At 43.4% G+C, this 14,572-nt stretch overlaps 1 protein-coding gene across 3 annotated transcripts in view; it reads left to right on the forward strand.

Moving 5' to 3' along the window:
* rictora (RPTOR independent companion of MTOR, complex 2 a) overlaps window positions 1–14,572 on the forward strand; it is a 373,719-nt gene that overhangs the window by 268,789 nt on the left and 90,358 nt on the right. For all 3 annotated transcript variants that reach the window (XM_068029133.1, XM_068029132.1, XM_068029135.1), the window contains 2 exons: window positions 13,080–13,189; window positions 14,297–14,384. In XM_068029133.1, the coding sequence (XP_067885234.1) occupies window positions 13,080–13,189; window positions 14,297–14,384 (198 nt within the window). The remainder of the gene's footprint in view (window positions 1–13,079; window positions 13,190–14,296; window positions 14,385–14,572) is intronic.

A 14,572-nucleotide genomic window follows, 5' to 3' on the forward strand; every position in this document is an offset into this window, starting at 1 on the left:
TGATGTGGTAAATCAAAGAGTAGAGGCAAATGAGAAAGGTATTAATATGGGAAATGATCAACAGACCACGACAGGAAGGGTTAGAGGGTACAAATCAAAGAGCAAACCAGCACTCAAGGCCAGACTTAACAAAAATAATAAAAGAACAAGACTAAACTCTCTAGGTCTGAATGCACGCAGCATTCGAAACAAAACAGATGAACTGATAGTGCAGATAGAAATGAACATGTTTGGCCTGATAGCCATTACATAGGCATGGCTGCAGGATGTCATAGATTTGGACCTGAATATTGAAGGATACATGACATTTAGGAAGGACAGGAAGCTAGGAAAAGTTGGAGGGGTGGCTCTGTTAATTGATAGTATTAGTACATTAGAGAGGGATGACCCAAGTTCAGGAAACCAGGATGTAGAAGCGGTTTAGGTAGAGATGAGAAATGATGAAGGTAAGAAATCACTCGTGGGAGCAGTGTACAGGCTCCCTAACAGTAACCACACTGTAGGACTGAGTATAAAGGAAGAAAAAATGGGAGCATGTCAGAAAGGTACGGCGATAATCATGGGGGATTTCATTCTACCTATAACTGGAAGAATCAGATGGGCAAAGGTAGCCTAGATGAGGAGTTCATAGACTGTTTTCGGGCTAGTTTCTTAGAACAGCACGTTCTGGAGCCAACCAGAGAGCAGGCCTGGTATTGTGCAAGGAGATGGACTTAATTGATGACCTCATAGTGAAGGCGCTCCTAGGTAGCAGTGATCATAATATGATTGAATTTTACATTCAGTTTGAGGGAGAGAAGAATGGATCCAAGACTAGTATTTTAAACTTAAATAAGGATAATTATGAGGGCATGATCCAGGTAGTAATCCAGGTGAGCCTGACGTCAGTGGTAGGGAAGCTGCTGGAGAAGATACTGAGGGATAGGATCTATTCCCATCTGGAAGAAAATGGGCTTATCAGTGATAGGCAACATGGTTTTGTGCAGGGAAGGTCATGTCTTACCAACTTAATAGAATTTCTTTGAGGAAGTGACGAAGTTGATTGATGAGGGAAGGGCTGTAGATGTCATATACATGGACTTCAGTAAGGCGTTTGATAAGGTTCCCCATGGTAGGCTGATGGAGAAAGTGAAGTCGCATGGGGTCCAGGGTGTACTAGCTGGATGGATCAAGAACTGGCTGGGCAACAGGAGACAGAGAGTAGCAGTGGAAGGGAGTTTCTCAAAATGGAGTGGTGTTCCACAGGGATCCGTGCTGGGACCACTGTTGTTTGTGATATACATAAATGATTTGGAGGAAAGTATAGGAGGTCTGATTAGCAAGTTTGCAGACGACACTAAGATTGGTGGAGTAGCAGATAGTGAAGGGGACTGTCAGAGAATACAGCAGAATATAGATAGACTGGAGAGTTGGGCAGAGAAATGGCAGATGGAGTTCAATCAGGGCAAATGCGAGGTGATGCATTTTGGAAGATCCAATTCAAGAATGAACTATACAGTAAATGGAAAAGTCCTGGGGAAAATTGATGTACAGAGAGATTTGGGTGTTCAGGTCCATTGTTCCCTGAAGGTGGCAACGCAGGTCAATAGAGTGGTCAAGAAGGCATACAGCATGCTTTCCTTCATCGGACGGGGTATTGGGTACAAGAGTTGGCAGGTCATGTTACAGTTGTATAGGACTATGGTTCGGCCACATTTGGAATACTGCGTGCAGTTCTGGTCGCCACGTTACCAAAAGGATGTGGATGCTTTGGAGAGGGTGCAGAGGAGGTTCACCAGGATGTTGCCTGGTATGGAGGGCGCTAGCTATGAAGAGAGGTTGAGTAGATTAGGATTATTTTCATTAGAAAGACGGAGGTTGAGGGGGGACCTGATTGAGGTGTACAAAATCATGAGAGGTATAGACAGGGTGGATAGCAAGAAGCTTTTTCCCAGAGTGGGGGATTCAATTACAAGGGGACATGAGTTCAAAGTGAAAGGGGAAAAGTTTAGGGGGGATATGCGTGGAAAGTCCTTTACGCAGAGAGTGGTGGGTGCATGGAACGCATTGCCAGCGGAGGTGGTAGACGCGGGCACGATAGCGTCTTTTAAGATGTATCTAGACAGATACATGAATGGGCAGGAAGTAAAGAGATACAGACCCTTAGAAAATAGGCGTCATGTTTAGATAGAGGATTTGGATCGGCGTAGACTTGGAGGGCCGAAGGGCCTGTTCCTGTGCTGCAATTTTCTTTGTTCTTTGTTCTTTCTTTGTTTGAACCAAGGCTCTAATGTGATCAGGAGCTGAGTGGCCCTAGCGGAACCCAACTGAACGTCACCAAGCAGGTTATTGCTAAGCAGGTTCCGTTTGATGGCACTGTTGATGACACCTTCTATCACTTTACTGATGATCGCGAGTAGAATGATGGGATGGTGATTGGCCGGGTTGAACTTGTCCTGCTTTTTGTGTACAGGACCTAACTGGGCAATTTTCCACATTGCCGGGTAGATGGCAGTGGAGCCTGTCAATTGTTTAAATGTCCACCATCTTTCACGACTGGATGTGGCAGGACTGCAGAGCTTGGATCTAATCCATTGGTTATGGAATCGCTTAGCTCTGTTTATTGCATATTACTTCCACTGTTTGGCATGCAAGTAGTCCTGGGTTGCAGTCTCACCAAGGTTGACTCCTCATTTTGAGGTATGCCTGGTGCTGCTCCTGCTATGCCCTCCTGCACTCTTCATTGAACCTCCTGTGGGGGACTTTATCAAATGCCTTCTGAAAATCCAAGTATACTACGTCCATCGACTCCCATTGATCAATTCTGTTAGTAACATCCTCAAAAAAAACTCATCAAACATGATTTCCGATTCATAAATCCATGTTGACTATGCCCAGTCAGATCATTATTGTCCATATAAGTGTCCATTTATCACATCCTTTAGAATAGATTCTAGCATTTTCCCTACTTCTGATGTAAGGCTGACAGTTCTGTAGTTCCTATTTTCTCTCTTCCTCCCTTCTTAAATAGTGGGGTGACATTTGTTACTTTCCAATCTACAGAATTTTGGAAGATGATCAGCAAAGCATCCCCTATCTCTTTCAATACTGTGGTTGATGTAGAATGCCAGGTCCCGTGGACTGATCAACCTTCAGCCCCATTATTTTTCCAGTATAACCTTACTAATATTAATTTCCTTCAATTTATCATTTTCCTTAGTCCCTTGGATCTCTCAGTTTGGGAGATTTCATGTATCCTCAGTGAAGACAGACACAAAGTAATCATTTAGCTTCTCTGCCATTTCTTTATTCCCCATTATAAATGCTCCTGAGTCTGCCTGTAATGGACCCACATTTGCCTTCGCAAAATGTTTCCTTTTTACATACCTATAGAAGCTTTTACAGTCCGTTTTTATGTGTTTTGCTTGTTTACATTCATATTCTATTTTCCCTTTCTTTATCAGTTTCTTGGCCCTCCTTTGCTGTATTCTAAAATCCTCCCAATCCTCAGGTTTACTACTATTTCTGGCAACTTTATAGGCCTTTTCTTTTAATTTTATACAATCCTTAACTTCCTTTGTTAGCCACGGTTGACTGCTTTTCTTTAGTTATTAGTTAATAGGGACATTTATTCCTTGTCTAACTTATCTAAGTCTGTCATAATCTTGTACACTTCTATTTAATCTCCCATCTGTCTCTTTTGTTCTAAGGAGAACAACCGCAGCTTTTCCAGCCTCACTTTGTAACTAAAATCCCCCATCCCTGTAACCATTCTGGTAAATCATCTCTGCATCTTCTCAAGGACCCTCACATCCTTCCTAAGGTGACCAGAACTGGATGCAGTATTCCAGTTGGAGCCTAACCAGGGCTTTATAAGGGTTCAGCATAACTTCCCTGCTGTTGTACTTAATGCCTCTATTTATGAAGCCCAAGATCCTGTATGCTTTACTAGCCACTCTCTTGACACGTCCTGCCACCTTCAAAGATCGATGTACTTACACTCCCCGGTCCTTGTGTTCCTGCACACTCTTTAGAACTGTGCATTAAGCATATATTGTCTCTCCCTATTCCTTCAGCCAAAATGCATCTCCTCACACTTGTTAGTATTAAATTCCATCTGCCACCTGTCTGTCCATTCTGCTAGCCTATCTATGTCCTGTTGCAGGCAGTTCCTGTCATCATTACTGTTTGCCACATCTCTAAGTTTGGCGTCATTGGCAAATTTTGAGATTGTTCTCTCTATTCAAAGATCCAAGTCATTTATATATAGTAAATAAAAAGCAGTGGTCCAAGCACTGACCCTTGGGGAACACCACTGTCTACCATTCTCCAGTCTAAAAAACAACCATTTACTTCGACTCACTGTTTTCTGTCCTTAATCCAATTTTTTATCCAATTGGACACTGACTCTCCTATTCCATGAGCCTCAATTTTGTTAACCAGCCTTTTACGTGGTACCTTATCAAATGCTTTCTTAAAATCCACATAAACAACATCCACTGTATTTCCTTCATCAATCTTCTCTTACTTCATCAAAAAATTCAATTAGATTAGTCAAGCATGATCTGCTTTTCACACATCTGTGCTGGCTATCCTTAATTAACTCAAACCTCTTCAAGTGTCTGTCAATTTTCTTTTTTTCCCTGATTATTGCTTCTCAAACATTACCACTGATAAACTAACTGGCCTGTAGTTGCAAGGACTGTCCTTACACCCTGTCACATTTGGTGCCACATTCGCCACTCTCCAATCCTCTTGAACAGAGGCCCAACCATCCATCACCACCGTCCTCTGGCTGAACTTGTTCTCACATTGAACAATTTTTCCTTTAACTCCACTCACTTCCTCCAAATAAAAGGTTTTGCTATGGGTACCCACATGGGTCTTAGCTATGCCTGTCTTTAATGAAAAATGTGGAGAATTCCTTGTTTCAGGCCCTCACCTCTTTTTCCTGTGTATTGATCACTGTTTCGGTGCCGTTGCCTGCTCTCGCCCTGAACTGGAAAACTTCTTCAACTTTGCTTCCAATCTTCTCTTACCTTCACATGGCCCATCTCCGACTCTTCCCTTCCCTTCCCTTCCTCGACTTCTCTGTCTCCATTTCTGGTTGATATGCTATCAACCAATATTCACTATAAGCCCACTGACTCAGTTAACTTGAGTACGCTTCCTCACACCCTGCTTCCTGTAAGGACTCCATTCCATTCTCCCAGTTGCTCCATTGCATCTGTTCTGATGACGCAACTTTCCATACCCAGCACTTTTTATATGACTTCCTTTTCCCTCAACTGAGGAATCCACACCCACCCCCGCAACTGAGTTTGACAGGGCCCTCGACCATGTCTGTCATATTTTCCGCACTTCAGCTCTCACCCTTTCCCCTCCCTCCCAGAACCATGATAGCGTTCCCCTTCTCACCAGCCTCCCTATTCAGTGGATCATCCTTTGCCATTTCTGCCACCTCCAGCATGATGAACCACCAAACACATCATCCCTTCCCTTTCACCATTCCAAAGGAACTGCTCCCTCTGTGACACCCTGGTCCACTGCTCAGTCACCCACGATACTCCCCCTTCCCATAGTACCTTTTCACATAAGCGCGGGAGATGCAAAATCTGCCCTTTTACCTCCTCCTCACCGTCAAAGGCCCCAAGCACTCCTTCCAATTCGGTATACTGTATTCGCTGCGTTCAGTCTGCAAACATGACCCCAAACTTCCGGTCGCATGTCATTTTAATTCTCTACCTTGCTTTCACGCTGATCTTTGTCTTCAGCCTCCTGCAGTGTTCCAGTAAAGCTCAATGTAAGCTTTAGGAACAGCACCTCATCTTTAGGTTAGGAACTTTACACCCTTCTGGACTCAGCATAGAGTTCAAAAATTTCAGGCCAAAATCTCTGCCCCATTTTGTTTCCTTTTGCTTTGCAGGTTTTGGTCTTAATCTTGTTTTACTCTTATTTTTGCTTTCATTCTGCCATTCACATCTCCTCTAGACACACCTTTTGTTTCTTTACCTGTCCCATTGCCACTCTCTTTGGCCCTACACCACCAACTCTTTTGCCCTTTAATCTTTCCTGTCTTCCACCCTATCACAAATCTTCCCTTTTGTTCCTTTTCTACCCTCCACCTTTTCACTTAAAGCCTATTAAATTTCTAACTTTTCCCCGTTCTGATGAAAGCTCATCGACCTGAAAAGTTAGCTTTGTTTCTCAATCCACAGAAGCTTCAAACCTGCTGAGCATTTCCAGCACTGTCTGTTTTCATTTCAGATTTTCAGCATCTGCAGTATTTTGCTTTCATTGCACTGTTTATTTCACCAGCCAATTTGCCAATGCTGTCATATCCCTCTCCTGTGTTGTGTTGTTTACTGTAACCTTGAACTATTTTCTCTATGTTCCCATTATTTGTTCTCCTACCATTATTACCTTGCTCTTGTCCACTTTAAATGCATTAGCCATTCATCATCCTACCTTTCCATCTTATCCAGATCCCTTTCTGTTTGGTTTGCATGTTCCCTTTTGTTTGAAAGCCCCATCCACCAACAACCAACAATTCACAGTATCTCAGTGGTAGCATTCTCACCTCTGAGTCATAAAGTTTTGGATTTAAGTTCCACTCCAGAGTCTATAATTCAGGCTGACACTTCAATGCAGTACTGAAAGAATGCTGCGCTCTCGGAGGAGCTTTCTTTCGGGTGTGTCATTGAACCAAGGCCCCTTCTGCCCTCTCAGGTAAATGAAAGGATGCAATGCCACTATTGTAAGAACAGCAGGGAGTTCTCTGTGTACTGGCCAATATTTATCCCTCAACAACACCTAAAAACAGATTATCTAATTATTCTTGACAAAAGGCATATGTTTATATAGTGCCTTTCACAACCTCAAGACATTCCAAAGCTCTTCACAACCAACAAGGTACTTTAAAAGTGTAGTCACTGTTGTAGGAAATGTGGCAGCCAATGTGCACGCAGCAAGCTCCCACAAACAGCAATGTGATAATGAACACACAAACTCTTTTTTGGTATTGTTTCAGGTATAACTCCCCTGCTCTTCTAAATACTGCCATGGGATCTTTTATATCCATCCGAGAGGTCATCCAAATGACAGCACTCCTTTTCTACTGCTGTGGAGTGTCAGACTAGAATTTTTTTTCCTCAAATCATTTGGGTGGAACATGCCTTCTGACGCAGAGGCGAGAGCACTACCCCTGAGCGATGACTGACACTTGTTACGACCAAGACGGGAGGAGGGCACTTCCACTTCTCCACAAGTCACAATATATATTTAAATGTTTACCCAGTTACCAATACAGTCAATCATATACTCTACTCTTTATCCCAGAATAAAAGGCACCAACCAGGTTCCTTTAATAACAAAATTATCAGTTTATTATAAAACATGACTTAACCAGTAATGAAGCAAAGCATTAACACACCGATTGAAATATGAAAGTTCCCCTTTTACCTTAGCCTCTCACACACACACACACACACATCGGATAACTGAAAAATAGAGATTTTCTGTTTAGAGCTCTGTTACAAAAAAAGACAAAAAAGAATACTTTGGCCAAATACTTGCTAATTCTTGAAGAAAAAAAGAAGATATGGAAAGATGTCAGTTGTCCCGTTTTGGTTTAGTGTCCCAAGTACGTGTAGACGTCTGTCACTGGGACCTTCCTAGAACAGTTCTTTTCTGGCGACGTTGAGGATCAGTTTGGCAGGCTTTCCATGAGAAACACTGCAAAAGGGGTTTCTGGCAGGCCTTTTAGGAGGAATGCAGCAACAATTTCTCTATTTCTTACACTCGCTTATAAGAGCTTCTCAAAGAGATGGAAAAGTAGGCAGGCTTTTCAAAGAGCTGGAAAAAGGCAGAGCTTAGGTTTTGTCCTTGGTAGGTTGATTTTTTTTTTAACCTTTCAAAATACTGTCCAAACCCGAAAACATTATCTCAAGAGTCAAGCCTCCTGACCCCTATAAATTTTGACCTGTCGCTTCTCTGTAAACATCTTCTACAAGTCAAAAAAGCTCCTGCTGTGTATTTATCTGAAGACAGGTGACTTCCAGTAAGGGTTGTTTACAAAGCAAGTCCAAAAGACCTTCTGATGACCCCAGTGAAAAAATCATCCATGGAATCCTTTTCAGTCTTCCTAAATAAAACAATGTCCATAATTCCAAAATACGTGAGTCCACAAAAAACGAAATACTTTACAAAAAATATAGAAGCACTGTCATGAGACACTATTATTTCATTGCTATTTTTCGGAGCTTGCTGTATGCAATTTAGATGCCACTTTTCCTACATTAGAATAATGTGAGCCGCCTTCTTGAACTGCTGCAGTACATGTGGTATAGGTACACTCACAGTGCTGTTAGGAAGGAAGTTCCAGGATTTTGACTCTGCGACAGTGAAGGAATGGTGATACAGTTCCAAGTCAGGATGATGTGTGGCTTGGAGGGGAACTTGCAGGTGGTGATGTTCCCATGCATCAGCTGCCCTTGTCCTCCTAGATGGTAGAGGTTGCGGGTGTCAAAGGAGCCTTGGTGAGTTGCTGCAGTGAATCTTGTAGATAGTACACACTGCTGCCATGGTGCGTCATTGTGGAGGTGGTGGATGGGGTACCAATCCAGCAGGCTGCTTTGTCCTGGATGCTGCTGAACTTCTTCAGTGTTGTTGGACTATACTCATCTAGGCGAGTGAAGAGTATTCCATCGCACTCCTGACTTGTGCCTTGTAGATGGTGGACAGGCTTTGGGGAGTCAGGAGGTAAGTTAATCGCCGCAGAATTGCCAGCCTCTGAACCGCTCTAATAGTGATAGTACTTATATGGCTGGTCCAGTTCAGTTTCTGATAAATGTTAAACCTCAGGGTGTTGATAGTTGGGGATTCAGCGATGGTAATGCCATTGAATGTCCAGGGGAGATGGTTGATTTCCTTCTTGTTGGAGATGGTCAGTGCCCGGCACTTGTGTGGCACAAATGTATTGCCACTTATCAGCCCAAGCCTGAATGTTGTCCAGGTCTCGCTGCATCTGGACACGGACTGATTCAGTATCTGAGGAGTCGTGAATGGTGCTGGATGTTGTGCAATCATCAGCGAACATCCCCACTTCTAACCCTATGATGGAGGGAAGGTCATTGATGAAACAGCTGAAGATGGTTGGGCCTAGGACACTACATAACATAAGAAATAAGAACAGGAGTAGGCCATTCAGCCCATCGAGCCTGCTCTGCCATTCAATGAGATCATGGTTGATCTACGTCAAAAGCTTTTTCCTGCACTATCCACATATCCCTTGATGTTTTTAGTATGTAGAAATCTGTCAATCTCAGTCTTGAACATACTCAATGACTGAGCCTCCACAGCCGCCTTGAGCAGAGAATTCAAAAGATTCACCACCCTCTGAGTGAAGAAATTCCTCCTCATCTCAGTCCTAAATGGCCTGCCCCTTATTCTGAGACTGTGTCCCCTGGTTCTAGACTCCCCAGCCGGGGGAAACATCCTTCCTGCATCTACCCTGTCGAGCCATGTAAGAATTTTGTCTGTTTGAAGGAGATCGCCTCTCCTTCTTATGAACTCCAGAGAATAAAGGCCCAGTCTATTTAATCTTTCCTCATCTGACAATCAGTCCATCCCAGGAATCAGTTTGGTGAACCTTTGTTGCCCTCTCTCTGTGGCAAGTACATCTTTCCTTAGTTAAGGAGACCAAAACTGCACACAGTCCTTCAGGTGTGGTCTCAGCTAGGCTCTATATAATTGCTACAAGACATCTTTATTCCTATACTCAAATCCCCTTGTAATAAAGGCCAACATACCATTTTCCGCCTTAATTGCTTGGCTGTACCTGCGTGTTAGCTTTCAGTGACTCATGAACATGGACACGCAAGTCCCTTTGAAGTTCAACACTTTCCAGCCTTTCACCATTTAAGAAATGCTCAGTATTACTGTTTTTCCTACCAAAGTGGATAACCTCAATTTTCTCCACAGTGTATTCCAACTGCCAGTTTTTTCCCACTCGCTTAGCCTCTCCAAATCCCCTTGAAGGGTCTTTGCATCCTTCTCACAACTCACACTTCCACCTAGTTTTGTGTCATCTGCAAACTTAGAAATATGACACTTAATCCCCGCATCCAAATCATTGATTGAGAATTGGTTAATGGACAGAAAACAGAGTAGGAATAAATGGGTCATTTTCAGGTTGGCAGGCTGTGACTAGTGGGGTACCACAAGGATCAGTGCTTGCTGGGGCCCAAGCGCTGATCCTTGTGGTACCCCACTAGTCACAGCCTGCCAACCTGAAAATGACCCATTTATTCCTACTCTGTTTTCTGTCCATTAACCAATTCTCAATCCATACCAGTATATTCCCCCACCAATCCCAGGTGCTTTAATTTTGTTTACTAACCTCTTGTGTGGGACCTTATCAAAGGCTTTCTGAAAATCTGAATATACCACATCGACCTGTTTCCCCCTTATCTATTCTGCTTGTTAAATCCTCAAAAAACTCCAACAGGTTTGTTAAACATGATTTCCTGTTCATAAATCCATGTTGACACTGCCCAATCCTACATTATTTTCTAAGTATCCTGTTACAACATCCTTTATTATTATTACTACCCTGAGGAGCTCCTGCAGTAATGTCCTGGGACAGAGATGATTGACTTCCGACAACCACTACCATCTTCATTTGTGCTAAGTATGACTCCAACAGTGGAGGGTTTCTCCCTGATTTCCGTTGACTCCAGTTTTGCCAGGGCTCCTTGATATCATACTTGGTCAAATGCTGCCTTGATGTCAAGGGCAGTCACTCTCACCTCGCCTCTGGAATTCAGCTCTTTTGTCCATGTTTGGACCAAGGCTATAATGAAGTCAGGAGCTGAGTGGCCCTGGCAGAACCCAAACTGACGTCAGTGAGTAAGTGCCGCTTGATAGCACTGTCACCAACACCTTCCGTCACTTTGCTGATAATCGAGAGTAAACTGATGGGGCGGTAATTGACCAGATTGGATTTGTCCTGCTTTTTGTGCACAGGACATATCTGGGCAATTTTTCACATTGCCCAGTAGATGCCAGTGCTGTAGCTGTATTGGAACAGCTTGGCTAGGGGTGCGGCCAGTTCTGGAGCACACAAGTTGTCAGTACTATTGCCGGAATGTTTTCAGGGCCCATAGCCTTCGCAGTATCCAATGCCTTCATCTGTTACTTGATATCGTATGGAGTGAATTGAAGTGGCTCAATTGTTAAATTCTAACCTCATCCATATGTGCATAATCTTAATTTCAAAGATGTGCAAGATAGGTGAAAGTGACTGACCTTGACATCAAGGCAGCATTTGACAAGTATGGCATCAAGGAGCCCAGCAAAACTGGAGTCAATGGGAATCGGGGAAAAATCTCCGCTGGTTGGAGTCATATCTAGCACAAAGGGAAGACATTTGTGGTTGTTGGAGGTCAGTCATCTCAGTCCCAGGACATCACTGCAGGAGTTCCTCAGGGTACTGTCCTAAGCCCAGCCATCTTCAGCTGCTTCATCAGTGATCTTCCCTCTATCATAATGTCAGAAGTGGGGATGTTCGCTGATGATTGCACAATGTTCAGCAACATTCGTGACTCCTCAGATACTGAAGCACCCCATGTCCAGATGCAGCAGTACCTGGACAACATCCAGGCTTGGGCTGATAAGTGGCAAGTTACATTCACGCCACACAAGTGCCAGGCAATGACAATCACAAACAAGAGAGAATTTAACCATCTTCCCTTGGTGTTCATTGGCATTTGCATCACTGAATTCCCCCACTGTCAACATCCTGGGGATTGCCATTGCCCAGAAATTGAACTGGACCAGCCACATAAATGCTGTGGCTACTAGAAGCTAGTAATTCTGCAACGAGTAACTCACCACCTGTCTCCCCAATGCCTGTCCACCATCTACAAGGCACAAATCAGGAGTGTAATGGAACTCTGTCCACTTGCCTGGATGGGTGCAGCAACAACAACACTCAAGAAGCTTGACACCATCCAGGACAAAGCAGCCCACTTGGCACCCCATCCACCAGCTTCAACATTCACTCCCTTCACCACTGAGACACAGTGGCAGCAGTGTGTACCATCTACAAGATGCACTGCAACAATCACCAAGGCTCCTTGGACAGCAGCTTCCAAACCCATGACCCCTACCACCTAGAAGGTCATGGGCAGCAGATGCATGGGAACACCACCACCTGCAAGTTCCCCTCCAAGCCACACACCATCTTGACTTGCAACTACATCGCAATTCCTTCACTGTCGTTGGGTCAAAATCCTGGAATTCCCTTCCTAACAGCACCTATACCCCAAGGACTGCAGTGGTTCAAGAAGACAGCTCACCACAACCTCACCACCACCACCTCAAGGGCAATTCGGGATGGGCAATAAATGCTGCCTTAGCCAGCAACACCCATATGCCATGCACGAATAAAGGCCCCCAGATGTTAGTAAGGAGGACTTTCCAGTGTCGAGAGGGCTGGGTTTGCCATCGTTATTTCTGTATCTAGGCTGATGCTGGCTGGTCCGTCCGGTTTCATTCCTTTTAGACTTTTCTCTAGCGGTTTCGTACAACTGAGTGGTTTTCTAACTCACTTCAAAGGGCATTTAAAAGTCAACCACATTGCTGTGGTCTGGAGTGACATGTGGGCCAGACCAGGTAAGGACAGCAGATTTCCTTCCCTAAAGGACATTAGTGAACCAAATGGGTTTCTCCTATTTCTGGTGTTTCATGGTCGCCATTAGAGTCTAGCTTTTTTTCTTCAGTTCCAGATTTATTTATTGAATTCAAATTCCACCAGTTTTTGGTGGTATTTGAACCCGTGACCCCAGAGCATTAGCCTGAGCCTCTGGATTGCTAGTCTAGTGGCATTACCACTCCACCACCGCCTCCCCATATCTAGTGTGGCACATTGGAAATTATGAGCTAATCATGTTGAATGTTGAGTTTAGGCCTGTGTCCCATCACATCATGATGCAGTGCTCTAATGCAGCATACCCAATATATGATGAGTTCTATAAATATAGATCAATAACTTAAGAGAGCGATGCATCAGCATTGTAACAGCATTATGTGGCTTTTAGGAGTACAACATGAAATATGTTGATCTGATCGAAGAACAGCTGAATGAAGCACTCACTACGTACCGCAAACCAGCTGATGGAGAGAACTATGTCCGTCGCAGTAACCAGAGGTGAGACTGGGGGAGCTGCTATTAACTTTCGTTTATTGAATAGTTGCTGTATGCGCCTCGCTGCAGTGTTGAAATGCTTTAATATCATTTCAAAGATTGGGATTTGGTTTTATAGCATTCATACAGTGACCTAGTTTCATAACGAGGAGCACTGAAAAGTAAAGTTGCACTTTTTGAAATGAAAATGAGAAGGTTAGTCGGAGGGCCAGGGCCCATGTTGCATGGTGACAGTTGAGATGAAAAGAGGAGGAGGGAAATCAAGGAGTCATGGTTGAATGATAGATTGTATCACTGTAGATTGTAGGAGGAAGAGAGGCCTGGGGAAGAAGTGGAGTTTGCAGTTTAATGCTGGGTCACAAATGTAAACCTCAAATTGCCATGGTGACTATATGACCACTAAATGGCCTGGGCACCAATGAGCAAACAAAGGGTACTCTTGGCATTCTCAGATTCCACAGAGTCAGGTGAATGTACTGTTTCGTTCATTCACTAATATACAGGGGGTTTGCAGATTATAGTAATAATTCACTTAGACTTTGAATTGCTTGCTGTGCTACTGCCTGTGAAATTGTGTGTCATTGGTGTGAAATTTGCTGACCCGGTAACGCATTTGTGAGTAATGGAATTCATCTCCATTGCGTACCTGTTTCTTTGCACTGCCTCTGCATTTCACAACACGAGTGTTGGACAAAATTAATTTTTGTAGTATAGGTATGACCACATACGGAGCTCTACTAATGTAAAATGAAGTTTTGGCAGTATCAAACTTCAGCCACTAGGCGTCAGAAGCATGTTCAGTAATCACGTTATAAAATCATAACCAACTTTGGAATTGATTTGGGACTAAATATTGTTACTACATCAGTTTTAACTGGTCATTCATCTGTGCACTCAAAGAATTTGTTTTATGTGAAGAGTTCCGGAACATTTTGAAATGTGATATGGTGCTCAATAAAAGGCAAGTTCTTCTGGTAATGATGTCTGAAAATTAGACTCAGAAGATTGAAAGTATGCATGCGAATCTTTGATTTAGCCTTAGATACAGAGAACTTAGTTATGTCTCCCAGGCTTTTATTTATGCAAGTGATTTTCTGTTCCTGTTTCTAGGTTACAAAGGCCCTATGTTTACTTGCCAATTCACCTATACGGCCAGTTAGTGCATCATAAAACTGGCTGTCATTTACTAGAGGCCCAGGTGAGGAACCTATTGTATGTTAAGTCAATGTACTGTTCCGAATGCTTAATACAGTATACTTGCATGACTGAAGTTGCAGCAATAAAAACAAAAAAACCTGAGCATTCAAAGAACATTGATCTGACACGTGCATTAATCCTCTTTCTTTCTCCAGAGATGCTGCCTGATTTCCTGAGTGTTTCTAGTAT

The sequence above is a fragment of the Heterodontus francisci genome, chromosome 4 (assembly GCF_036365525.1).
Source record: "Heterodontus francisci isolate sHetFra1 chromosome 4, sHetFra1.hap1, whole genome shotgun sequence".
Classification (NCBI taxonomy): Eukaryota; Metazoa; Chordata; class Chondrichthyes; order Heterodontiformes; family Heterodontidae; genus Heterodontus; species Heterodontus francisci.